At 36.4% G+C, this 26,724-nt stretch overlaps 3 protein-coding genes across 6 annotated transcripts; 2 read left to right on the top strand and 1 right to left on the bottom strand.

Moving 5' to 3' along the window:
- The first annotated feature begins 936 nt into the window (after positions 1-936).
- LOC121239346 (protein DETOXIFICATION 42) lies at positions 937-7,780 on the top strand. 2 transcript variants are annotated; one of them, XM_041136582.1, is made up of 14 exons: positions 937-1,180; positions 1,675-1,844; positions 2,149-2,270; positions 3,239-3,448; positions 3,588-3,778; positions 3,931-4,066; positions 4,184-4,280; positions 4,376-4,476; positions 5,202-5,365; positions 5,984-6,055; positions 6,379-6,495; positions 6,586-6,681; positions 7,059-7,180; positions 7,366-7,780. In XM_041136582.1, the coding sequence occupies exons 2-14, from the start codon at positions 1,768-1,770 to the stop codon at positions 7,406-7,408; spliced, it is 1,548 nt and encodes a 515-aa protein (XP_040992516.1). In that variant the 5' UTR covers positions 937-1,180; positions 1,675-1,767; the 3' UTR covers positions 7,409-7,780. The 2 variants fall into 2 exon arrangements, with proteins under 2 accessions (XP_040992516.1, XP_040992517.1); XM_041136583.1 differs by lacking the exon at positions 937-1,180 and adding an exon at positions 1,194-1,367 and having other exon boundaries at positions 1,672-1,844.
- Positions 7,781-8,376: 596 nt separating this feature from the next.
- On the top strand, positions 8,377-12,225 carry LOC121239841 (chaperonin-like RbcX protein 2, chloroplastic). 2 transcript variants are annotated; one of them, XM_041137181.1, is made up of 6 exons: positions 8,378-8,610; positions 8,716-9,086; positions 10,719-10,810; positions 11,353-11,410; positions 11,745-11,810; positions 11,946-12,225. In XM_041137181.1, exons 2-6 carry the CDS (start codon positions 8,748-8,750, stop codon positions 12,066-12,068), a joined length of 678 nt encoding a protein of 225 aa, XP_040993115.1. In that variant the 5' UTR covers positions 8,378-8,610; positions 8,716-8,747; the 3' UTR covers positions 12,069-12,225. The 2 variants fall into 2 exon arrangements, with proteins under 2 accessions (XP_040993116.1, XP_040993115.1); XM_041137182.1 differs by having other exon boundaries at positions 8,377-9,086.
- Positions 12,226-13,292: 1,067 nt separating this feature from the next.
- LOC121238841 (armadillo repeat-containing protein 8) lies at positions 13,293-26,679 on the bottom strand. 2 transcript variants are annotated; one of them, XM_041135895.1, is made up of 9 exons: positions 26,547-26,679; positions 20,015-20,731; positions 18,994-19,089; positions 18,828-18,911; positions 16,073-16,307; positions 15,797-15,957; positions 14,450-14,728; positions 14,168-14,350; positions 13,293-13,827 (listed from the first exon to the last, which is right to left on the bottom strand). In XM_041135895.1, the coding sequence occupies exons 2-8, from the start codon at positions 20,699-20,701 to the stop codon at positions 14,294-14,296; spliced, it is 1,599 nt and encodes a 532-aa protein (XP_040991829.1). In that variant the 5' UTR covers positions 20,702-20,731; positions 26,547-26,679; the 3' UTR covers positions 13,293-13,827; positions 14,168-14,293. The 2 variants fall into 2 exon arrangements, with proteins under 2 accessions (XP_040991829.1, XP_040991828.1); XM_041135894.1 differs by lacking the exon at positions 26,547-26,679 and adding an exon at positions 25,232-25,746.
- Positions 26,680-26,724: the final 45 nt, after the last annotated feature.

Below are 26,724 nucleotides of genomic sequence, written 5' to 3'. Positions count from 1 at the left end.
ATTTTATTCGTTTCATTCGTTAACATAATACGGAATAATTAAAAGAACAATTCTTTTTATCAGTCATTATTCATAATTCCACATTACATATTTTATAAAAAACACTTCTATATTCTATAAAAAATACTTTCATATTCTGTTAAAAAGTTATAGGTGTAAACTGTAAAATGAATAGCAGTTAATGCATAGCATTATCTGTATATATCTTTTTACTGCACGTATCCATTGCAGCTGATTCTATTCACAATTTTTCTTTTAATTTATTCTTGTAAAGAGACGTCATCTCCGTTGGGGGTTAGAATTACAGACCTCACGCTTTGTAATATTAAGTACAAATTTTAAATAGTACAGGTCTTTTGTAAAATATGGATCCCACTCCAAAAGATTTTTTTTTTTTTTTTATATATGTTTTTTTACAGTGTGATCTTTTTTTTTTTACAAAATCTTATACAAGATTTGTCTATTGAAATCATCTTTTAATTTATATATAAAAGAAGTATGTGTGTATATATATATATATATATATATATATATATCTAGCGATTGAATAACAAGTTAACCGGCCGATTAGAACAAAAGGCACCCAATTTTTGCCTTGTTGGTATTTATTTGTAATAAATTATAAATTTCAGATCAGGTGGAACTATTTTATCCAACTTGTTTCACCCCTCTTTTCTTCTCATATCGTTGTGTCCACCCCGGGTGGTTTTCATCATGAATGTATTGGTAGACTAGGCGTGTTGGCGTATGTGCATGGTTGTCATGAAGAACAACACTTGGCAGAGAATCATAAGCATGCAGTGTTACCTTTTGATGTTTTTGATGCAAATTGGCGTTTCTATTCAACCTCACACTGCCACCATTTCGTCTGAGTGGCTTTTTAGCCGTCAGTCATGGATGAGGGCCCACCACCATTACCTCACCTGGTCCTCTTTCTTGCCAGGAATATAGTCGAAGCCTCTTCTACTTGAAGTCTTCAACACAACGTACGTACAAAACCTCTCTCTCTCTCTCTCTCTCTCTCTCTCTCTCTCACTCATCGTGGCTGGTCTCTCCCTTGTGGAGATTATTTTCTTTTGAAAGTGAGAGGAGCTTCTTTCTTTTTCAGTGCTTTGAAGTAGGTGGGCCTTGTATTCATGGGATGGGCACTGTGATTTGATAGCTGAAATGTGTCTGTGAGGTACGTTACGTTTTCCAAAGAAAGATTCCTTTTTATTCATATGGTTTCAATATTCATACTCTTTTCTGGGTTGGGAACTTTCATAAGAAAGTTCTTTGTGATCTCTCTTTTTCTCCGGTCTTTAAATTTTATGTCCGGTGAGAAGACTAGACAAATGAATTTTCCAAAGATGACATTTCCAGGGTAGGTGAGACTTCTTTTTCTAAAATGTAATTAACACGTTAAGTAGACTAGATTTTGTGGTTCTTGGTATTCATTGATCTCATCACTGGTTCCATTTCTCTCCATGGATAACTGTCTGGGGACCCTCCTCATGATGGGGCGATTTAAACAATAGATTTATTGGTTTTTCAGAGGAAAGTTTTGAATCTGAAAGCATTATATCAATTTTTTCTTTCTTTACGATAGAATCTACAGAGTATGCAGCTCAATTGATGATTTTTATTTATTTATTTATTATTATCATCATCATTCTCTTCACTGTGGCAACATAGGCTTGATAAGTATGCTTGCTCCAAAGGACTTGCATGTATGCCGTCGTTATTCTCTTGATATAAAGGCAGCTTAGCGAACTGATCTTCTCAATAATGACTGAAGAAGGTGATTCGTATCCATCCAGGGATAAGAGGAGAATCCCATTTTACATTTTCTTTAAAAACGCCAGGTATTATTTCCTTAATATGCATTTAGCCATGCACTTCCCTGTTGGGAGGCTATTGATTCTTTAGTTACCTTCCAGTTTGAAAATTAGCACTCTAGAGTTTAGACTCTTTCTTCTATATGTGATTTTTATGAATCATGACTTTTTGACCGATACTTTTGCTCAAAATTGTTCTTTACGTATTTTTATTGTAATTTGGGTTTCCTAGGGGACAATAGGTTGACTTATTTGAGAAAATACTGGTTAAAATTTTCTATCTTTGTGATATCTAAGAGCTAATGCTTAGTTCCTCTATCTTTGTGACCAGACTCATTTTTAAACTGGATGAACTTGGTTCAGAAATAGCACAGATTGCGTTGCCAGCTGCACTGGCTTTGACAGCTGACCCAGTTGCTTCTTTAGTTGACACAGCATTCATTGGCCAAATAGGTATTTTCCATTTCCCTTTACTGTTGCGCTAGGCTTATGAGACTTGGAACTTGAATGAGAAAACTTCCTTCACCATTCCATTCTCTCTGTTCCAACTACAGCATGAGAGCGACACCTGTGTTTTTAGATTGGTTTTGGTAGGTCTTGTGGTTCTGCAGTTGCCTCATTTTGATGAAACTTATTAGTTTTGAGGACAGCCCATGGTGTTATACGGCTGGCCCATGAGCAGATGCCATAATAGTTGACAGAGCTACTTGGTAAAATAGGGAAAATACACCTTCAACCCTCTAACACGCAAGTTTTATAATGAACTCCATAAACTACCAAAACTGGCCCGTTAACCCTCAAACTGCCACCATCTGCCAATTAGCACCCTCATTCAATTATGTCTATTAAGATGGATGAAAAATACTTGAATATACCTGGAATCAGAGAATTTGATGGTCATATCTTAACAAGAGGTGCATATTGTAACTTTTTGGTAGTTGAAAATGCAAAGATACCGTTTCTGTAGTTTAAGGTGAACTTTACAAAATGCATGTTTTTTACTTTGAGAAATTGACATTTAATGTCTCAATATGACTTATGGGGTAATTCACAACAAAAAGTTTGATTTAGGAGTGAGTTGTAACTAGTCATAGTATGAGGGTGTGTTTGAGATTGAGGTGGTTGTTTGCGTGTGTTGGGGAGGGGGGGTGGTTGGTTTTAATTTACCTGATTTGTTTACCTGCTGGTGTGCATTCTTTTTGTTACACCATAGCTTTCTCATGTTTCTAAATGACATATGCTAACAAACAAGATAATAATAGACTGGCAAGTGTTACTGAATGATTAGGTTTCCTTGTCATAATCATGAATATATTTTAGGCCACAACAGAAGGAACCAAAAAAGTCAGATATAATATACTTGTGTTTTGGAGACAATTTTCATTAAAGCAACTTAGTGATGGTGTTGCCTAAACATACAGGTCCAGTGGAACTCGCTGCTGTAGGAGTTTCTATTGCTCTATTCAATCAAGTGTCAAGGATTGCAATATTTCCCCTTGTCAGTGTCACAACCTCTTTTGTTGCAGAGGAAGATACCATTAGAAGTACAAGCCCTGAAGCACAGGATTGTGACTACTTGGAAACAGGCTCAACAGTAGAGAGTGAGGATAAAGAATTGATACCAAAAAATGGTATGGTTTCCTATTTTCTGTTCTCTTTCTTTAATGTTTTATATTCATACATATTTTCCTCCTTATCTTGGATCCTTTTACTGGTTCATGCAATATTTATATTAAACATATATTAATCCCTTTTAAGTTTCTCTATCAGGTACATGTGAGAATGCATACACTTCAAAACAAACTCGTGGTAGCTTCAATATAGTTAAGATTGAGAATAAAAGGAGGCATATTCCATCTGCCTCATCTGCCTTGGTTATTGGCGGCATACTTGGCCTCATACAAGCCATATTCCTCATATCTGGTGCAAAACCTCTACTAAACTTCATGGGAGTCGGTTCTGTAAGTGCTTTCAGTTAAAGTAACAAGTAGCTCTGGCACTTGTTCTGCTCAATTTTATTACAAGTCTCATTTGGTTTCCTTTAATATCAAGCCCCCATATTTATTACAATGTAGTTGTTTTTTAACAGCATGCTGCTTTCATTTCTATATAGGACTCTGCTATGCTAACCCCCGCACAACGGTACTTGACATTGAGGTCACTTGGTGCTCCTGCAGTTCTTCTCTCACTGGCAATGCAAGGGGTATTTCGTGGATTTAAGGATACAAAAACTCCTTTATATGCTACTGGTATACCTTCACCGGCTGCAATAATTCAACCTATAATTTGATCTTTTCAAACATGGATAAAGATCAATAATTATTCTGCCTTGGACTCATTAAAATTTGTTTTTAATCTTATTGTAGTGGCAGGAGATGTAACAAACATAATACTAGATCCATTATTTATCTTTGTTTTCCATCTGGGTGTCAGTGGGGCTGCCATTGCCCATGTAATATCACAGTAAGCATTATATGATATTTGTCCATATATAGTATTTAACAAGTATTGTGACCGGGGATTGCTTCTAATGGTTTGCATTTTCATGGTCATCATAGGTACCTAATTTCAGTTATACTTTTGTGGAGATTGATGGCACAAGTTGATATCTTACCTCCAAGTATCAAATATCTGCAATTTGGTCGATTTCTTAAAAATGGTAAGGTTGAGTTTTGATTCAATAAATGATTTAGATTTCTACACTATAATTTCTTAACTTTCTCCTCTGAGGTTCCTCACTCCCATAGCCATACTTCTTGCTTGAAAGCTTTGGATTCAAATCTCCCCTTGGTACTGTAGCATATGCAATTAACGTGCAATATCCCTGCAAGTCTGCAACCCCACAGACTTCCAAGTGTTCCATCTTGTTAGATGGAACAATAGCTATAGGAGTTTTAAGGGAAAATCAAGTATTATACATTTAATTGAAAATAGAAAAATAAATCTCCAAATATGCTATCAGAGTGTTTCCTGGTTCTTCCCATTCTTCTATTGATGTTATCGTTAGTTGACGCCCTTAAGACTGGTGCAATTTTACTTTGTATCTTATCCGTTACACTGTTGTCCACCATCTCCATTTTTTAGTCCCTATTTTTCAATCAGCATTCAATTAGCATCTAGCATATAAAAAGTAAAAACTTTTGAAAATGATACCACTAACAGCCTCTTATTGGGAAGCTCGAGAAAAAGTTGTTCGGATACAAAAGTAACCGTCTCAAATTATTTTGGCCTCTTCAGAAAAGCTCTGCATCCATTTCAGATGCTAAAATTTTTATATTGACATTAAATATGGTGTTTTGTAATACCATTTGTTGATGTAATATTGATTAATATTCTATAGTTGATACTCCATCAGTGTTCTGTTCTTTTGTGGTTGAACTCCAGGTTTTCTTCTATTAATGAGGGTCATTGCCGTGACATTCTGTGTGACTCTGGCTGCATCATTGGCTGCACGCCAGGGATCAACATCCATGGCTGCGTTTCAAGTTTGCTTGCAGGTTTGGCTGGCAACATCACTTCTTGCTGATGGCTTGGCTGTTGCTGGACAGGTTATAAATAATTTTTTCACTGACCGAGTCTACTAGGACATTAATTTTGTAGTTATTTTCTCAACGAATTAGAACGGTATGCCAATTTGTCAAAACTCATGAGAGGCCTAAACAGAAGAAGATAAATGAAGCATATTTATATCATCTCTGAAATCATTTTTCTTGTGTGCCATGCTAAAGTTCTTCCATAGTGCCAATCAAGCTGTTCATTCCATATTTAGCAGACTTCTGTGATAACTTAAAAATTTCTAGACTAACCTAAAAAAAATCTCTTGCCATTGGCTCTAAGACTTTTCTGCAGTTGTCTTTAGTTTTACCAGATCTCGTCAACCTGAGTTTATGTGTAACAAAGTCACTTTCTCTCTGCCCCTCTCACAGGGAGAGTGGTCATGACTTATGACAAACCTTTTGGTTTTTGTCAATAAAGATATTAACTGCAATTTTTTTTTTTTTTTCAAAATCAAGCAAAGACAATTCTTTGAATACTGCACCTATGATACTATTAGTTTATTCTACATTAGCTCGGCAATGATTAACAATTAATCATTGCATTAAATTGGAATGTTTTTCATTTTAACTGTGCCCCTACCAAAACGCAGTTGCTTTTCAATCTTTCAGGCAATACTTGCAAGTGCATTTGCAAAGAAGGACTATGATAAGGCTGAAGCAGCAGCATCTCGAGTATTACAGGTGCTGAGTCATATGTCATCTTATTTATTTAATTTTGAGTAATGCTACATGCAGTTGTAGAGTGTGCAAGTGCCGTACAGTTGTTTTGAAAAAGAGTGGGGCCCATTATTAAAAAATTATTATTATTTTTTTTTATGTGGGTCCCGTATATATTCACTTTTTTCAAAGTGATTGCACGGCGCTTGCGCACTCATGACTGCAACTATAATTTCTCTTTAATTTTTTACCCTCAAAGATATGGTATCGTGTCATCTCAGAAAGATTATACGTGTTCTAGTAAAATGATTGTTCTCCTAAGAGTCTGTGATGCATTTATACTGCAGCTAGGACTGGTTCTTGGTTTGATACTTGCTGTCTTCCTTGGAGTGGGACTGCATTTTGGAGCACGATTATTTACAAAAGATGTTAACGTCCTCCACCTCATAAGTATAGGCATTCCGGTACCTCTTCTGTCAAAAAACATTAATACCACTTTCGGAAAGTGTGATCCAATATAATACGGAACTCACTGTTTTGTTCCTCCATATCAGTTTGTTGCAGCTACTCAACCCATAAATGCGTTGGCCTTTGTTTTTGACGGCGTCAACTTTGGAGCATCTGATTTTGGATATTCAGCTTACTCAATGGCAAGTCTAGTCTATTTCCTATATACGAAGACATAATACAATTAGTGTTCTGCTCTTACAAGTCGGTGCGTAGACGCATGACTTTTGAGGGACTCACTATAGTTACAAAAAATGTCAAAACACCAAAGCTTTTTAATACTAGCTGATGTGGACTGCTTCTACATCCACATTTGGCATGCTAGGTGTGTTAATAAGTAGGTTTAAAAAAGAATTTTTCATTCAATTACTAGGAAAATGAAGAAGCTATGGTGAATTGTTGATGCATGTGTTGTCAGTTACCATATTCTTCCCATTCACATAGAAGAAAGAAAAACACACACACACACACAAAAACACTATATATATATATAAACAACTTGACATTCTTCTTTCGACAGATTATGGTGGCTATTGTCAGCATTTTATGTCTATTTATTCTTTCCCCAAGTCATGGATTCATTGGTCTCTGGGTTGCTCTGACTATCTATATGAGTCTTCGAACAATTGCTGGCTTTTGGAGGTAAGTTTCTTCATTTCCTCGTTAGGATCTACGTACATCTTACATGCAAAACCGTTACAAGGTTACGTTACAGCTATGGAAGTTTTGCCATCACATTTCAATTCAAGCTTTACCCTTTTCTAGAATGCTGTCAGCCAGATTATTGAACAAAAATCCTTATTAATCTTGTACCTCTGCATTTGCAGAATAGGGACAGGAACAGGCCCTTGGAACTTTCTCCGGAGCTAAATGCATCTTAGCTATGGCGTGGTATATTCACAGATCTGTCTCTGAAGTTGGTTTTGGTTTTATTCCCGGGGAGCCTCTATTGGTGGTCTAAGCATTTTTTTCCTAGCTGCTTTCGTGTGGCATGCATATTGCATGCTTCGCGCTTGGTTCCTGGGAGAGACCTAGCTTGTCCTTATATTTATTTGTTTGTACAGAAAAACTGGAAAATCTTGGGTGAAAAAGAGAGTATAAACAGATGAAATATAGAAGAATAAGAAGAGCAAGAGCAAGTAATTCCCTATTTATACCCATAATGATTATTAGGGAATGTTGTAATAATATTCTTCCGACGTAATATGTCTTTCTAATAAGTTGGCAGATCATATTCCTTCAGTCTTCAGTGTTCAAAGGGTTACCTATTATACATGATGATCATATGCCTTACAAGAGTCCCCAAGGAGATAGGGAAAATGTCTCGCACTTGTGCATGTACCGTGTGCTACAATTCTTCTCGGTTGCCAAAAAGAAGTTTGATTCAGTTTTCATGATAGAAAAAAAAAAAAAAAACAATGAAAACAATTTCCTTTTCAAACAATTCAGTTTTCACTACTTCTATAAAATTCAATAAAATAAGTCTCTTAGAATATTTATCTCAATCTAAAACACATTTCATAAGGACTATATTCTGTAAGGTTGAAAAGAAATTAATTGGAACTGTGTCACAGACAAAACATGATGCGAGTGGGCGCTGGTGGACTAATTAAATTGTGTTGACAAATTCACCGGTAAAACAGTTCAAAGACGTTGAACAATTTCGACACGTTCCTATTCCCCCGACATGATTTCCCCACGTGGCAAGATTCCGACCAATTTGAGAAGAATAATGCTTGGGGGACTAGATTCTATACACTTTTGCATGGAATTTTTTTTTTTTTTTTTTTCCCCTTAAAAAACAAAGAAGCTAAGTTTGATTTTGAATCCTCAGCCTTTATGGGTGGAGAATTTTGGACCTTAGATTTTTGTCTGGTTAAGGATGTTCAAACTTCACCCACCTTCCAAATCCACCGTTTTCCCCCACACTTTCCTTGCACACAAAATCTTTCCTGCTCCTAAACACGTTCCTTCTCATGATTCAGTTTCTTCCTTCTGTGAATCTTTGACTAGAATCGCCGACCTCCTATTTTGTAGGACACCCACTTGCGCTTTCTTGCTTTTCTCAGCTGTACCCTCTTATTTTTCTTGAATTAAACCGTCCAAGACTGAGTTCAGGGAGAACCGTGACCCGGGTTTGAAAGGTCAAATTTTTACGCTTAACTTCGTGTGTTTCTGTGTGTCCGAGACTGAGAGAGGAAGATAGAGGATGGTAGGAGCTTTATCAGTTATGGGTTCATCGGTCGTGGACTCTCATACCAGCCCATGTTTGTGTTTGGATGCACTGCCTTCGACAAATATGAACTTCAAGAGTGGGGGCGATTTGGTTTTGCATAGGAATTCAATGACTAGGAAGCATTTTGGGAAGCCGGGGTCCGTGGAGCTAAGAAGCTCATTCATCGATGCCGGACGTGAGTTGCGGCTCTCTAGAAAAGCTCTTTCGGGTATCGTTAATCGGAGTTCGAGGAAGCAGCGGAAGGATCGGAGATTGGTGATCGTCAACGAAGTTGCCGGGCAGTACGAAGACAGTTTTGAGGATGTTAAAACGGTGAGAGAATAACATGTTCTTATTTAGAATTTTCGATGTAGTTTGTGCAGTTGATTAAGGTAGTAGTCATTGTTCATATGCTTGAGAACTAAATATTATCGTATTGGTCCCTAGAATTCATTGGTGAAATATTGCATTCCCTCTTCCATGTATTCCCAAAGAGGATAGAACGCTGTCCTTTTTGTCTTGGTCCTTTCTATTGTTTCCCTCTTTATGTATAGAGTAGGACGGTGTGAAAGTCCAGAGCTCTCTTGCTGCGGGAATACAAGAGTAATATCCCGGCATTTGTGTGTGCATTGACGCTAGATTGCTCCAGTTGTTCATCAAAAATTTGAGAAAAGAAGAAGAAGAAAATCCTCTAGACATCTTACTGAGGAAAATTTTCCCTTTCTATGATTTCAATGTCTAAGAAAAAATTGATTAGAATGTTATTCATAATTTTGAAGACTCTTGGAAGTTGCAACTTGTTGGTAGCTCCATGAGTTAGAACTTGAGCAATGGACTACACATGCTTGTACGATGAATCATGTGCTATTGCATCAACAAAATGTGAAGGTGAATGGTAAATAAATAAAAACTTGTAAATGGATTATCGATCAGGTTGAATGTCTAATGGAAGTTTCCCTTTTCTCGCTATCATCTATCCCTTGTGATGAGATTGAGTGGCTCGTTAGATTTTTTAGCATTAACATATAACCAGAACTTCATCGTGTTAAAATTAATCTATCATCTATGAAAAAGGGAAGAAAAGGCCCCAATTAATGAAGAAAAATCCTACTCATCATCCCTACACCACACACCACACATGATTTTTTATTTTTTATTTTTTTTCCTTACCAAGTGTGTGGTATATAGATGATAAGTAGAAAAAATCATTTAGTTTAGCAAGAATAAAACAAAAAAAAAAAAATAAGTGGGGTGTTTGGTGTAGGGATGATGAGTAGAATGACTCGTTAATGAATGGGAGATTTGGAATGGGGGATGAGATCTCTGAATTTAATACACGAAACAAGTCGGCCCCCATGTAAATGAAACTGAAGTGGTCACTTGCATGTATTTTGTGCGTTCTTCAATTGTCCAACTCTATATCATAAAGCTGACCACTGTTCACGTATCCACAGAGATGTGCTCATTTATAGTTCTAAGAATTGCATCTTTATCTGTTTTGTAAAAGAGAGGCTTCTGCTTTATTTTTAAGCAATCCAAATGCAATGAGCAGAAATATTGTACACATAACAGTACATGTGCTTCTTTAATGTGACGTTCTATATGAATCGTGCCTTTAACCTTAGATTCTGATTTTTTCAGATCAAACAATCTCGTTATCCTTTGTCTAAACTATTTGTGTGTTCATAGTTACAACATGAAACTATCAACAAAATGCCTAATTTAGCAATGGATGCCATTCCCAATGAGTAACTCACAATGTCGATCTTTATATAACCTGATTAAGGATATAGAATGTCATGCAATTTAAAAATACAGATGCATCCCTGTCTGCTCTGAAGAGTACAGGTGTTTATTGATTTGTGCTAAGTATTATATCTTGTAAATATTTATGTCTTCTGAAATTCATATTACTGTTATCCACTCCTTACACTGTAACCTGTATAACAAAACGTCTGTCTGCAGCAAATTCTCAACTATTTCACCTACAAGGCTGTGAGGACTGTTCTTAACCAGCTGTATGAGATGAATCCGACGCAATATAGGTGGTTTTACGAGTAAGTGGGATCCCTTGCTTTCATAATGAACTTGGTGCATCGACTAGAATTGAGAGAGATTTGGAATTAAGTGAAAGTGCCATAAAGTCGGAGCCACATTCATCTGTGAATTAGATTAAAATTGCCATGGTTATATATTGTAACTTCATAAGCAGGGAACTAAAACGCTCTTAGTTTTGTGGAGCTTGAAATGGGTTTATGTTGTTAGTTGGCCTCTAGAAACAATTGCTCGAGCTTTTGGTTTTGATTCTCCAACATGGTATCAAAACCTTGTGCGTTAAAGTGGACCATGATTTGAGATGTTTGTTGGACACAAACTGGACCATTATTCTAGTAAGTCAACTCTGTTCTTCCAGATTAGCTTACCTAGGTAATTGGTATCAAGAAACTCTTATTGATCTTTCTAAGAGCAGCAGCAATGAGTGACAAGGATCTAAACCCTCCAATTCCCCAACCTACATCTGAACAGATGTGTTTAAATGTATTTAGGTTATGGTAACAATTCTTCTATTTAAATGTTGCTTCTTTGTTCATTTGGACAGTTTTGTTGCATCAAACAAGCCTGGTGAAGGAAAACGTTTCATTCGGACCCTTGGAAAGGTAGTTTTCCCCCTCCTATCGTTCGGTTACCAGTATGTAGAAAAGTGAACATTTCATTTCAGAGATTATACTTAATAGAGTAAATAATCAGTTTTTGTGTACCTAAATAAAACAACTTCATGTTGTTGAAGTCATTTCTTGGAAATTTGAAAAAAAAAATGCAATAACTGAATTATTTTATGTTTTTGTTCTTTCCCTTGTTTGTCTCTGTGAACTAATGGGGTGTTGATTTGTTATATACATTGTGCAAAATATCAAGTTGTAATGTTATAACCAATGCTATATATTTTACCAAACTTGAAAACATGAATAACAACATGTACTCTAATGACAGGAGAAGCAAGAGCTTGCTGAGAGAGTGATGGTAACCAGGCTTCACCTGTATGGTAAATGGGTTAAGGTGTGGAATTTGAACTGTCTTTTTTTTTTTTTTTTTTTTTTCAGATCTCTTTCTTTTAAACCTGCAAAATATATAGAACTTACAAACAAGCTAAATCGTGTGAAAACCCTTCTTTTTTATGTGATTGTGATGTAGAAATGTAATCATGCTGAAATATATCAAGAGATCTCCGATGAGAACTTGGAGTTGATGCGCGAACGTCTGATGGAGACTGTGATATGGCCGTCGGATGACACGAACACGGAGAAGATTGGCTGACAACTTTCAACTTCATATAGCTTAGTTTTCTTATCTCCCTACCCATTGTTGTTCCTAGTCTAGGTATATTTTTTTTTTATCAATTATCAAGGTTTCATGAATGTCATTTATATCGGTTTACACAAAATTGATAAAATGCCGCATTCTGTTGGTTGTATATATGAAATACCAGGCCCACAATTTAGAAAGTTCTCTCAATCGAATGCAGTTGGAACTTAAATGTTAATTCTAAGGGTGTTCAACTGGTACCTGATATCCGGCCATAACTAGATCCGGATTCTAAAAACCGGACGGTTATCCGCTTGGATTAATCCGAAAATAATCTAGGCAAATAACTGGATTCATTCCGGATATCCAGGATTTTTTTTTCAATTTTTAGCTATAAATTTGTATATCCGAATTGTAATCGGATTTATTAGTACTTAAAAAAAACTATTTAAACTTTAAAAAATATTTTTATAGCATTTTTTTTAATTATGATATCATGTTTAAATTATCCAGATTTTTAAAAAAATAACTTTAACACTTTAAAAGTTTTTTTTAAAATAAAATAAATAACAATGCAAAATGAGTAATATTGTTGTTACATCACAATGTAAAATATTAATTTACAAAATAAATTATTGTTGATCATCAATTTTACCCACTTCTTCTGGAAGAGATAATGTTCATTGTTGGTACTCTTACGCTAAGAAAAGCAAATTTTGATGGTTTTCTTGAATTCTTTTTGTTTTCACTTTTTTTTTTCGAATGAAAGATCTGTTCCTTCAAGGTTTGGTACCTTTTCTCTTCTGGGTATTACTCTAAACATTTGATTTTCATTCTGGATTGTATTAATTGGATCGGAAGCAGAAACTTTGTTCCTCTAGTTTTGGATGAAAAAAAAAAAAAAAAAGGGTTCCGGTTACATATCCAAATTTATCTTACCCTCCCAGATGCATCTGGATTCTGGGTTTCAGACCGGACCGGAAAAAATCTGGTCCAGTTCGACACCCCTGGTCAATTCAGTGTATCGTGAATTGAATTTAATATCACAAGGCTGATGTAAATATTCATTCATGTGAGCACATAAGACACAATAGCTCTGCACCCAACCCGCCTTCATTCATGTTAACAACCATAATCTTGCACCAGAAACAAAATACAAGAAGAAAAAGTAAAAAATAAACATTGGCTTTAGAAAGCCTCATCAACCAACAAGAGAATAACAAAAGCCCCAATAGGTGCCACCAATGACCTTGTGTAAGGCAGTTGGATCTTGTCTAAATATATCAACCAACGATTTATTCAAAGTACATTTTCTGATCAATGAAAAATCTTCCTGATTCTTCTTCCCCCCAAGCATAAGAGTGTTCAGCGAAACTAGTCTAGTCTTCGTGTCTGCGGTGCAAGTAACCCTGCCGCAATTGCAGAACACCATCACCCCATCCATATTTCGCACCCCCATAATACTGCTTCCACAGAACCATTAAAAAAAAAAAAAAAAAGCAAATATTTTTTTACATTCTAATACATCCGTGCATGTGATAAATGATAACAGTAGTAATGAGACTGATCGATGGTCCAACATGACTGGCAATATGTAGGAGTCAGATTGTACGTACACTCTTCTCAAGACCATAAAACAAAATGAATAATTTGATCCAAAAATCACAGAAATGAGATTTTCTATTAAATTATTTGCTCAGGAGTACCTACAAAATGAGTAAGCTCTCACACTGCTTTAACTGGAAAAAAAACTGAAAGCAATGTGTCACACCTGCAAAAAACATAAAAATGGAAGCACCAATGCTACTCATTAGACTCCAATTCAATCTTTTGAAGCTACTTCAAAGCAAATTAACTACTAATGGCAACTAATGCCAGCCATCATTCTAAAAGATAACACTCTAACAGAATTATAGTGATCTGGTAAATATCACATGCTAGAAAATGAGAAGAAAGATGAATCTAACAAACAAATTTGTAACCACAAGCTGGAAGTAACACAGATAATTTTTTTCCAAAATTAATGAGCTACAAAATACTCATTTCAAATGCTACAATAGTAGATTATTTCAAATCTAAAAATAAAGTTACTTTGACCTTATGAAACATACCCTTTTTTTCCAGGCCACCGACAGAAGGCTAGATATATCTTACAGAGAAGGTGAAAAACCAAACTGCATCAATATTCCTTCTCTTTGCTTGGGGTTCAAGGAATGGGGGAAAAATGAAAAAAGACATCATGCTGAGCCGTCACTAAAAGCCATAAATTGCCCAAGTGCAGTTCTTACACGGAGCTGTGCCAAATGAGGAATGAGATATTATTTCGCAGATTAAAAAAAAAAAAAAAAAAAAGCCAACAAAAATCATCTGATTTGAATTATAAAGTGACCAACCTTTACATCTACAGAGGGATCATTGACCATTGTCTTTATTTGAGAAACTATGCCAGCATTGCGTAATTTTATAACCCGACTTGATGCACCTGGACTTGATGGAAAAGTGAGATTTATTATGGCCCATATGGCTGCTGTACGTAACTGGCTGTCATTACTTTGTAAAAACTTGACTATAAAAGAACAGTCCCCATCATTCACTTGGGGAACGAGTTGGTGCATCACCGCATCCTTATGAAACTCATTCCCACTTGCAATATTGCCGAGCACATACATTCCCTGCATGAAAAGGATTTGGGGGGAGCTATGATAATGATTATACTTACTAAAACCCTCCAATATTAGTTGGCAATATAAATCTTGTTATTATAGTGGTAAATGTAACTTCTATGCATGGCATGTTACCCGTGCCCATTAAATCCCTTGAGTATCAATGTTGAAACTATATTACACAGGCTAGCTATGAAAAGGCATGGATGCTAAATTGTGTTGAGAACCTATTATAACTGCTTCATGGGATTCTAAAACCCTTCTTTCCATTTCATTACACATTAAAATTTTTAAATGGAAAAATTAGAAAGCATACTTATCATATATAATGGATCTGTAAAGTTTCTTGATACTAAACAAAGAATTAACTTGTAAGTCATTTCTTTATTTACAAAGATCTAGGATTTACATATTTAAATATTTTTGTAAAACGGAAAATCATCTCCAAGTACATTCATTATGTTAAAGAGTAGCAATGTTTCTAAAGGATAATCACAATAAAACGGGATTCTCTTTCCGTTTTTCCCAAATTTGTGTAATATTTACAGCAAGGCTTTTCACTTAAGGAAATTGTTAAAAAAAAAAAAAAAAGGAATAAATTTCAGATGCACTAAATTCAGTATACCATCATTTTATGGAAGGACATATGGCATGACAACACTTCACATCATGACCAGGTATACATTGGTATTTCATTCAGTATATTCTAAATCAGAACAGATCAGGATCAACCAAAGATCTCCAGCCACTTCCAAGGCAAAAGCAACTAATTTTTCTTCAACTTCCTAGACCATCAATGCCATAAGACATCTGTTAAACCACTAGCTCACAAGATTTCAACAGCAATGAGCCAAACACAAAATTTGAAATACTAAAGCCCCCAACTAAAGCAAGTTACCACAAATTTCCACATAAGTAATGCTATAAACATCAGCAATTAGATATCACATTCACAATTTAAATTAATACAATGACAAGTCATAAAGCCACGATCAAATCAACATGATCCTCTTAATAGTTCAAATTTACTAGTTCAACGCGTTACTTCTCAGGCCTTCCTACAATAAGAGTTCTAACCTGTATCCCAATTTCGGCTTTTGAAGCACTCTGCAACTGCCTTCCAATAGCATCTAATATAATATCATTTTCAGCAAACGCATACTCAACTGAATTTATGCATCCATCCACAAGATTGCGAACTAGGGCCAGAGCTTGGACTTGAACAGAAGCCTCGGGGTCTGCATTGTAAATGAAATGAAGCTGCTATTACCACCAGAATTTTTTTATTGGTATTATCACCATAGTAAGAACAAAAAATAAAATAAACTGTTATGATGGGTGTCCAATCATTACCACAGATAAGGCTTGATAATAACGGTGTGGTGAGCTCCAAAAGAATTTCTTCTTTACATGTGTTGTCTGCAAGGAACGTCAAGTTCTTCAAAGCCCACAAAGCCTTTAACCTCATCGTCGGATCCATTGACTTTGATAATTGCACAAGCAGTTTTAGACCTCCACATTTTACGAATGTAGACTTATGTGTCGTAAAATCAACCACAATGTTGCCAATAGCACCAAGAGCTGCAACCTAAAAAGTAGAGCATCAAAGAGAGATTTGCTTAGCAACAATTGCAAATTCATAATTTATAAGGTCACATCTGTTCAAGAGAATAAGATTTTCTTTTTTATAAGTGGAGACCAACTTTATATTAGATAAGACATAAAATTGAAAAGGATTTTTGCTTCGCAGATGGTAATCCCTCTCTATAGGTTTTCTTATTTGAATACCAGCAAATAGCATAAGAAACCTGTGATTTTGCATCTAGAAACTAGAGGAATTTTACCCTGCCTTTCGAACACCCAGATTCATAACAAAATAAGCTTAAAAAATTATATCATCAAAATACTCCCAACATCGTAGATGCTACCAACCAAGTATGACCAAAAAGAGGCTTTACAAGTCACAGTTGCACATGATAACTTTGTTGCTTTGTTACAAAATCGTTTTCATAACTATTTATTACACCATTAAGATGAAGCAACAAATACTACGGGAAGATCGATACACTCAACCATCCATCATCCAGGTCTATGAACTGAACAAGTTGACACTCTCATGCATGAAACATTTGCAACTCGCTTTTTCTTCACTTTTTTGGATACATAACTCACTCTTTTCCATCATATTGTTAGACATGGTATATACAACTCACAAACTGAAGATTACAGCCAAACATAGGATTGCATTATATGAAAGCTACTTTTACTCCATTTTGCCAGTATGCGGAGCTTATGACCACTTTCGGTTCTTTGGTGTCGCAACCAATTGAGAATAAAGGAAAGCTGGATATGGAATAAAATAATGCCAATTTATGCAACAATTAAATAATTTGAATTGTAAGGAAACAGAAAAAAGGTCATGTAAATTTGAGTAAATCCAAAATTATACACAACTAGCAGATAAAGCTATAAGTCAAGTTCTAAATGTATAATGGGTTCAATAGCCATGTGAAAACACTACATCATAAACTTAAAATAAATTATATTTAAACAGAATAAGAACCATCCCTTATACCTAGAGGGAGTTGGTTGGCTTCATTAGGTTTTATAACTAAGATAATTTACCAACTATTTTTTTTTATAAGTAATAATTTACCAACAACCATAAATTATACACATCAAAAGCTCCAAGTTTGAGAAAGAAAAAAGAGCCAGAAAATCCTGTAAACTCAGACTAGAAAGACAGCAGCTAACACTCAATGGTGCAGTGCATTAAAAAAGAAAATCTTGAGTTCCTCGAGGGTCCTTGTATTTTCATTTAAGCGTCACTCACTTGTTTTCTTCCATACGCACCATGTCAAACAAATGATTATTGTCCACAAGGTCTCACTACAATGCTTACCAGCCCGCCCCTCCCAGCAAGCTAAAAATTCTACCACCCAATATAAAGTATCACCCAACTAAGCCAATTTAAACTGAAAACAGCTTGCAATAGTGCAATAGTTTCCTCATAGTGTAGAGTAGAAGAACTATAGATTCCTAAGTTCAGTGGATCATTTATTATTTGCATTGTGAAAGAAGAATGGGGAATCAATGGATCATTTATTACTGCATTGTGAGGTGGCAAAAGTGTTGTGGGGTGAGATCTTTAGAAGAATTGGTGCAGCTTGGGTTATGCCTTTGAGAGTGGTGGATTTAATATCTTGCTGGAAGCATATCCAAGGCTGTTCCCAAGTGGCTGCAGTTTGGAGGATGATTCCTTTGTGCATTATGTGGTGTATTTGGATGGAAATGAATGATCGGTGCTTTGAAGATAGGGAGCCTTGGAACTTTTTTGTGCACACCTTATTACTCTGGTTTTTAGCCATTGTGCTTAATGGAACTAGTGTTCATGATTTTCTGTTTTTAATTTCTGGTTCCTAGACTGTATTTAGGTGTTCTTTTGTATACTTCCTGTGTATATGGGCTTTGCCTACTTCATTCGTATCAATAAAATTTTCATTTTACTTGTCAAAAAAAAAAATTCAGCTTACATCCAGTGAAAAAATCACTGGATGTATATCTATTCATTTATTCATCTCAATCAGTCTCGTTCGTTCATTTGCATAACAAGATACATCCAATAATTTTTTTCACAAAATGTAAGCCCAACTCACAGATTCCCCATCCTTCTTGCAAATACAACACCACTCAATTACCATCACACGTCTCTTTCACAAGTTGTTTAAAGGATCTTCCCAAGTGCAGCCAAGCAGGGCAAGTTGTAATGTGTAAGCTCCCTATCATGTAGCATGCAAATGTACACAATGACGAATAAAGATGGATGAAAAGGGATACTTCAAGAGAACATACAAAATACATTAATGAGGATATAAAATGCAACCGAACATTCCAATCTATTAGTCATATGCTAGGTTATTATATCATGAGGAGACTCTTTCAAAGCATTAAATTTATTTAAATAACCAAGTTCTCCACACTCCCAACCATACTAAAGTACATAAGCAGATTATAATAAGGTGTCAACGTTATAAACTTCAGTTAAAGCTGAAAATGAAAAACCTACAAACTGAAGAAGAATGATCCTCAGTGCAATAAGCTTGCATACCTGAACTGAAGTACAAGGATCATGTAAAAGCCGAACTAATGGAATAACAATCACTTCATTCGTAAAATGACCTGCACTCAGATTCTGAATGATATTTTATTAGCATACGTCCATACAGTGACCATCAGAAATTAGGTATCATAAACTTATCACCAGTAGCACAAACCTTGATTGACCGAGAGACACTTCTTAAGCAAATGCAAGCTGCAGCACGTACATCAGCATTATCATTAGTTAGTGCATTGGTCACCAACTTCGATGCCTGTATACATGAGAACATATTAGTGCAGTTACATTATCTCTAATATGGCTAAATGTCCCATTTAATCAATCTTTAACCCTTTTACAATGGGAAACAAAACTGAAAAGGACATAATCATTAGCTCCAAGTAGAGGCTAACACACGCACACGAATAAATAAATGAAAGTCCTAGTTTCCTCCAAAAGCATTGTCAACCATTTTAGTTACTCACTTCTCAAATAAAGAAGTGTTATTGTTACTGGTCAAAATCGGTGCTCTTCCCATTCCTAACAAATGTTTTTGTCCACACCCAAAATAAAGAGGGGAGTTCATCAGACGATTTGATACTATGAAACCATTCTTCGCACTTCAGTGCATAGGTAAAGAAATGTAGCTCAGATGTTGCTTTAGTGGAAAATCTTGCAGCTGAAAAGTAACAAGAAAGGCCATCCACAGATAAACTTCAACATCACTTGTTTAGCTGAGAGTTAGAAGTCTTTATCAATTCGTGCACTCATGTACTCATTGGCAACTTTGAGCAAATAAAAGATGAATACAAGCCTAATAGAAGAAACAAATTACAAGTTAACAAGACCCAAATCATCCAATATTAACATTAAACTATTATAGGATGTTAATGTGGCTATCACCCAATTCTGGCAGTCAAGCATCGCTCATGCAGTAGCAAGAACTTCTAAAGAATGATTGAACCATTGGCTTGAGTTTTCATGCCAACTGGAATCAAGTAAATTTTCCTGAAGCCAATAAAAAGGACAGCATAATCTATCAAATCTACTGAAGCCAAGAAAAATGAAAGCTAAATCCAGAAGCACCAACATTCAGGTAAAAGAATAAGTAGTATAAATTAAAAAAAAAAAAAAAGAGTAGAAACATCATTGGCAATAATTAAATGCGCCAGTTTGTGTATCCTTTATGAACAACAGACCTTCAGGGATAGGAATTTAGACCTGCAGCTCTCCAAGTTTGAGCATAGATCGGCCAATACCAACAATATTCCTTGGAAACGCCTGGGATGCGATGAATAATTTAGCAACTGATTGTGAAGTTTATCAAGAGCATTGGCCTTGAAGGCTAGTTTCTGTAGATCCTCCTTTTGTGTAATTAAACTAGAAAAAACAAAGGAAGCTTCCTCTCCAACTTGACCAGGATCATCAAGAAGCTCAAGTAAAAGGTCAACCAAGTTGGTCTCAATGCCTATATCTTGCAGATGGCAAGGAGACGTGTTCCTTATTACAATTAAGCACATGCTTGCCAGTAACCTTGTCCGTGGATACCTATCTTTAGTTAAGTCAATTACAGAGATCAGAGCTCTTCCACTTTCAGAGACAAATTTTGAGGCTGCTTCTGGATTGTCCTTCATTATTGTGGCTAGAGATTCCAAACTAGCATCTCTCTGGCTTAAGGAACCTTCAAGCAGGTTAATAAGCTTCTTCAAAACCCCAGCATGACATAATGTGTTTTGTTCTATGTCTGTCTGACAAGAATGTATGATGATACTTGCACCAAGTCCTGTAACAGTTTCATTCTCACTACTCAATAGAGAAAGCAAAAATTCCATGTTTTCCACTTGAAGGAAATCATACTTTGGAGCCAGTTTTGATTGATAAATCATTCTAAGGGAACGCGCACCAGCATCCACCACCTGAAGACAAAGCAAAGTTTTCGAGTTGTTCAGTAAGCAAGCAGAAAGGAAAAAGATTCAGTCAAGCAGGTAGTTATTTGAAAGCTAGAAAGAGAGGGTTCAAGCAGTGAAAAGTAAGATTAAGGACACAAGAAGGAAAGGAAAGGACATCACACAAATATTTAGAGAAGCTATCTGAATAACATTCAAATGAAGCAGGCAGGAAAACAATCACTGCAAAAAACACGGTACATAAAAATAAGGCCAGACTTTGTAAATAATCAAGGCAAGAATAGCAAGAGTAAAACCAGAGTTCTATGTATGTAATATTAAACTAATAGAACAGAGAGTAGAGACAGAGATTAAAAATCATCCTAAACAAATATGAAGATTTTGTGAAGAACAAAGACAACAATTGCCTTTCCTTTCTAACCAACCAAGCAGGGAAAAAGTTTTAGTGTAGCAAATTTAAAATTTTAAACTTTCATCTTTAACACCATTGAATATACGTACAAGCCTTAAGAGCTAAGACAAATTGCCAATGCAGGTGTGTAAGGTATGTTCTCAAAACAGTTGCAGGCCAAATTAGGCATTGATAAACATGAAACTTCGTAAGAGCAAAATCCCCCAACTTTGAGCAAATAACAACCACGCACAATATTATGCGGGCAATTGGAGCATCCAAGTCAATTATGATATCCTGGGAGGGATGCTTCTTCCACAACACACCAGTAGATATGTTGTGGAAATCTGTACTATTTACAAATTTCACAGCAAATGTCCTTGCCATCAGAAGTTGGGGCACTCAAATCTAACGCCCACACACACATGCTAAAATCCAGCTCATAAAATTTCGTCAATATAACATTCCATACACGAATGATTTTTTTTTTTTTTTTTTTTATACTGATAAGTAAATAATGAAATACAGTCATTAAAGACTAGTATCATCCATTTAACATTCCCCACACAAGGTGATGCAACACAAGAACACAAAAAGTAAGCAGAAGACCGATATAAAAAAACAAAGCAAAACAAGAGAAAACAAAATCCAAAAGTAAGAACATGATGAATGTCAAGATTTAGAAAATGATCCATGATATGATCTAGAATAATGTTGGTTGTGAAGTGTTGAATGAAGTAATCCCTAATACGATAGTGTTTTTGGAACCTTCGGGTAATGATATTCATCTGATGGAATCGTGTCCTAGTCTGTTGAAGCAGTTCCTGTCAGTCGAGGGGATTAGTCAACGGGAGTTGGTTGTAGAGGCTGATAGAGAACCTGGGATTTTTCCTAAAGAGTTGGCTGGTGTATTACAGTTGGGTAGTTCGTCTGAAAATGAATCGTTGGATACTAATCTACAGATGGTTGTAATTGAAGAAGATTGTGCTGAGGAAGAGATGGGCAGCCCGACTCCTTTATGTACTCTTCCCCCTCAGCCTGCTTCCAGCTTAACTTCAGATTGGGTTTTAAAAAAAGTGGAGGAGTTACAGGCCTGCATGGGGATATCTTGTGAAGGGTATGAAGAGCAATTTAAGGCTCTACTTGTTGCTATAGAAGCTGGACAGTCTTCAGCCATGAAGTCAGCTGTGAAGAAGGAGAGGGAGTTAAAACGTCTGCAATGTTCTATTAATTATGATAATAAGGAGGGAAGTGTGGGGAGGAACAGATTGAAAGGGAGGGCATTTTCTTCATCAAATGAAGCCTAAGATTCTCTCATGGAATGTAAGGGGGACCAATGATGTTAATAAGCGTCTTCGTATTAGATCTCTTCTTCGCAGCTAGAAAATTGATATTGTTTGCCTTCAAGAAACTAAGCTGAGTTTTATTGATAGAAGTATCATTTGTAGTTTGTGGGGATGTTCTTTTGTAGGCTGGATCTATTTAGCTTCTTCAGGGGCTTCAGGAGGTGTTTTGTTGATGTGGGATAAGAGAGTAGTTGAGTTAGTGGAGGAATGTGTTGGTTATTTTTCTGTGGCATGGTCTTTTAAAAATATTGAGAATGGGTGGAAGTGGTTTCTTTCAGAGTTCAAGAGACTTGAGATAGGGGGATCCATTATCTCCTTTTTTATTTGTTATTGTTATGGAGGCTTTAAGCCGTATGGTGGAGGCTGCAGTAGGAGGGGGTTTTTTTTCCGGTTTTTCAGTGGGAAATGCAAATAATGGTTTTATTTCAATTTCCCATTTACTCTTTGCTAATGATACTCTTATCTTTTGTGATGTTGATGGTGATCAGATTCAAGCTTTGTGGACTGTATTCTTATGTTTTGAAGCTGTCTCGGGTCTTAAGATGAATTTGGGTAAGTTGGAGATGGTTCCGGTGGGGGATGTGCATAATATTAACAGCTTGTCGGAACTTTTGGGTGTAGAGTTGCTTCTCTTCCTATGAAATATCTGGGTCTCCTGTTGGGGGTGTCGTTCAAGGCCAAGAATATTTGGGATGTGGTGGTAGAGAAGATTGAGAAAAGAATGGTGGGTTGGAAGTGGCTATACTTATCAAAAGGGGCTAGAATTACCCTTATCAAAAGTACCATTTCCAATCTTCTCACTTACTTTCTTTCATTATTCCCATTACCGGTAGGTGTGGAAAATCATATTGAGAAGTTATTTAGAGCATTTTGTGGGCTGGTAAGGGAGAGGAAAATAAGTTTCATCTAGTGACTTGGAATAGACTCTGCTGTCCAATTGTTAATGGAGGTTTGGGGGTTCGTAATTTGAGTAGTTTTAATAAGGCATCATTGGGAAAGTGGTTGTGGAGGTATGGAAGAGGAATTGATGTGGAGGGAGGTTATTGATTGGAAGTATGGGAATGAGTGGGGGGGCTGGTGTTCTAAGGAGAGTAAGGGGACTTATGGTGCGAGCCTTTAGAAATTTATTAGAAAGGGGTGGGATATTTTTGTGAAACAAGTTAAGTTCGAGGTTGGAGATGGTTAAAGAATTGGTTTCTGGTTCAATGATTGGTGTGGTGAGTGTGCTCTTTTTAGAGTTTTTCCAGCAATTTTTAGACTGGCTGTTAATCAGCAGGCTTCTGTTTCAGATTTGTTGATCCGATCTAATGGAGTTGTGCATTGGGATGTTAGTTTTATTAGAGCTGTCCAGGATTGGGAAGTTGAAGAGGTTGCAGATTTTTTCAGCTTGTTGTATTCTCTGGATATTGGAGGAAATGAGAGGAATCGAATGTCATGGAAGCTTACAGCGTGTAAAAAGTTTTCTGTTAGATCATACTATAAGTCGTTGACTGTTCAGCATCACTTCTCTTTTCCGTGGAAGAGTATTTGGAGGGCTCATGTGCCATCAAAGGTAGCATTTTTTATTTGGACAGCATCTCTTGGGAAGCTTCAGACAATTGATAATTTGAGAACGCATGGCATGATTGTTATGGAGTGGTGTTTCATGTGTAAGAAATATGGTGAATAGGTGAATCATTTACTCTTACATTGTGAGGTGGCTAAGGTGTTATGGGATGGTGTGTTTAGTAGAGCAGGGCTGGTTTGGATAACGCCTAAAACAGTGGTGGATCTACTTGCATGTTGGAATAGGCTTCATAGTTGTTCTCAAGTGGCAGCTGCGTGGAAGATAATTCCTTTGTGCATTATGTGGTGTATTTGGATGGAAATGAATGACGGTGTTTTAATAACAGGGAGCATACTGCAGAGGAAATCTGGCAATTTTTTATGTTTACCTTGCTTCAATGGGTTTCAGCTATTTTACTTAATGGAGGGACTATTCATGAGTTTTTGTTTTCATTTCCTAATCTTAGAATGTAATTAGGTGTATCTTTTGTATATTTCCTGTGTACATGGACTTCACTTATTGCATTCGATAAATAAAATTTTAATACTTATCAAAAAAATAAATAAACCTTTTTCTATTTTACCACTTGTGCATTTCTTGCTAAAAATCCACTAAATACATAAAGCTCCCATCATTTATTAGCTCCCTACTACAAAAACAGGGTTCCCTTGGAAATTACCTCCCCCCCCCCCCCCCCCCCCCCCCACACACCAACCCCAATGCAATCAGCTACCACTGCATTCACATCAACAGGCAATCGAAACCAAATCAAGGAATGCAGTTTTAAACGTCTCTCGACAAACCAACCACCATGGCAGAAGCGCACCCATCTACCATTCCCATATCTACCCCAATTCATGAGATATAAAACCACATTCACAATGATGTCAGAATGAAAGAGAATCCTCCAATTTCTTGTGAGACACGGATTAGAAAATAGAGGCCGCTGTCAACTAAAAGCATAATACAACTTCTTCCGTGACGAGCATTGTAATGAATAGGAAGTATAAAATCTGCTAGTATAATCTCACACTTCATCAGCGACCAAAGGGTCTCATAAACAATAAAGTTCAAGATATTTTCCTCTGAATCAAACCTCAATCGAGCTAAGCAACGTACAATCGTTGTTTATCGCGTGAAATAAGCCAAAGTTTTCTAGCATTTTCCGTTTCATCTGTTTCCGACAAAACACGAAGAGTAAATTCTATTAAATAAATTGGAATCACCTTCTCATCGGGATAGGAGAGGAGGGAAATTAGATTGGGGAAGGCGCCGGCATCAAGAACGGCTCGAACGCCAGCGTCGAATCCGCATGCGAAGCTTCCGAGGGCGGCGGCTGACTGGATAAGGAGTCCGGATTGCGCGGCGTCTAGGGCGGCAGCAACGGCGGGGACTGCACCGAGCTTGAGAAAGGAGAGCTTCTTGGTGCGATTACCGATGATCTGGTTCTTGACCTCCCTGAGCGCTCTCAGCTTGACTTCGGGGTCCGTGGAGCCCAGCCGAACCAACAGGTCCGGCGAGGCCCGGTGGTGGCTCGACGAGGCCGAAACCGATGCAGAGGCGGGCATGGTGCGAGCCCCAGGAGGGGAGCTACAGAGAGAGAGAGAGAGAGAGAGAGAGAGAGAGAGAGAGATATTTGAGGTTTGATTTGAAGCGAGAAGGCGGAGCGATGGAGTTTCGAGTTTTTTATTTTATTTTTATTTTTGAACTTTTGGACCCCTTTTAGCCCAAGGAGGAATAAAAATCTGAAACTCACTTCTCGGGGCTTCAAAATTTTGGATAATTCATATACTATTAATTGTTTTAAAATTAAAAGTGTACATGTATTAAAATGTGAGAGATAATTCTTTAGCCCAATAGGATCCTGTGCATATAAGTTTAATAAATAAGGAAAATACTCTAGCCATGAACAAATTATATAGTAATCTCACAACTTGATGTGCTTTGATGTCGTTCGTCAGATTGTAAAATTAATTTTTTTATAAAATAGATCTAATATATCAGATAAAATCACATTAATTTATAAAATTATTCTATACCCCTCAAACTTTCAAGAAAAAGGGTTGACTGTTTAGCTTGGAGGTATTGATTGACATTGAGGTGAAAGGTTGGGATCATGGGACAAGATAGGATTTGCTTTTATCATAGAAATATTGAATATTTCATTAATCTTCTTTTCAATCCACAACATCAAGGGCTCAAAAGTCAAGACAAAGCTCAATAGAACCAAAAAGGCTCAAGTTATATACACAACTTTACAGGTTAGTGGTCAATTTTAGTCCATATATGCTAATGAGGCTCTTAAATTCGCTCTTTTTTTCCCTCTAAACAAACACAGTATGAAGGTTGGGATGGGAGTCACAAAGGCTATAGTTAGAGGCATTTCATATTAAGAGATTACTTAAATAAATATATTTGATGAAGAACAAGAAATTTCTTATCATATAGCACTGAAAGATGATAAAGGTAACTTGGAAACACAAACAAACAACTTGATCATCTCATTGAAATTATTCTTACAGCTATTTCTTTCACACTCACCAATTGATCGTCTTAGAATCCATGGATTTGAGACTTTAAAGTAGAGAGTTTGAGAAAGGTTAGGAACCCCATGCTTTTCCTCGAGATTGTATAGTCCTTGCGCTATATATCCTGTATTTCACCAACTTTTTGTTATAGAAAATGGAGGCCTCGGAAAAAATAGAGCAGTCTGCAAAAC

This window comes from Juglans microcarpa x Juglans regia, chromosome 7D (genome assembly GCF_004785595.1).
Source record: "Juglans microcarpa x Juglans regia isolate MS1-56 chromosome 7D, Jm3101_v1.0, whole genome shotgun sequence".
Classification (NCBI taxonomy): Eukaryota; Viridiplantae; Streptophyta; class Magnoliopsida; order Fagales; family Juglandaceae; genus Juglans; species Juglans microcarpa x Juglans regia.
Note: the sequence above shows the minus strand (reverse complement) of the source record. Positions and strands in the feature narration are given on the sequence as shown.

Excerpts from the sequence above, each read along its gene's own strand:
- LOC121238841 (XM_041135894.1), bottom strand. The coding sequence starts at position 25,573 with ATGCCCGCCTCTGCATCGGTTTCGGCCTCGTCGAGCCACCACCGGGCC. Across the intron at positions 18,912-18,993 it reads GTGTCTCTCGGTCAATCAAG|AATCTGAGTGCAGGTCATTT; the intron begins GTTTGTGCTACT and ends AATATCATTCAG. Across the intron at positions 15,958-16,072 it reads ATTATCAAGCCTTATCTGTG|ACCCCGAGGCTTCTGTTCAA; the intron begins GTAATGATTGGA and ends TTTACAATGCAG.
- LOC121239841 (XM_041137182.1), top strand. The coding sequence starts at position 8,748 with ATGGTAGGAGCTTTATCAGTTATGGGTTCATCGGTCGTGGACTCTCAT. Across the intron at positions 9,087-10,718 it reads GTTTTGAGGATGTTAAAACG|CAAATTCTCAACTATTTCAC; the intron begins GTGAGAGAATAA and ends GTCTGTCTGCAG. Across the intron at positions 11,411-11,744 it reads TCATTCGGACCCTTGGAAAG|GAGAAGCAAGAGCTTGCTGA; the intron begins GTAGTTTTCCCC and ends CTCTAATGACAG.
- LOC121239346 (XM_041136582.1), top strand. The coding sequence starts at position 1,768 with ATGACTGAAGAAGGTGATTCGTATCCATCCAGGGATAAGAGGAGAATC. Across the intron at positions 3,449-3,587 it reads AGAATTGATACCAAAAAATG|GTACATGTGAGAATGCATAC; the intron begins GTATGGTTTCCT and ends TTTCTCTATCAG. Across the intron at positions 5,366-5,983 it reads GCTTGGCTGTTGCTGGACAG|GCAATACTTGCAAGTGCATT; the intron begins GTTATAAATAAT and ends TCAATCTTTCAG.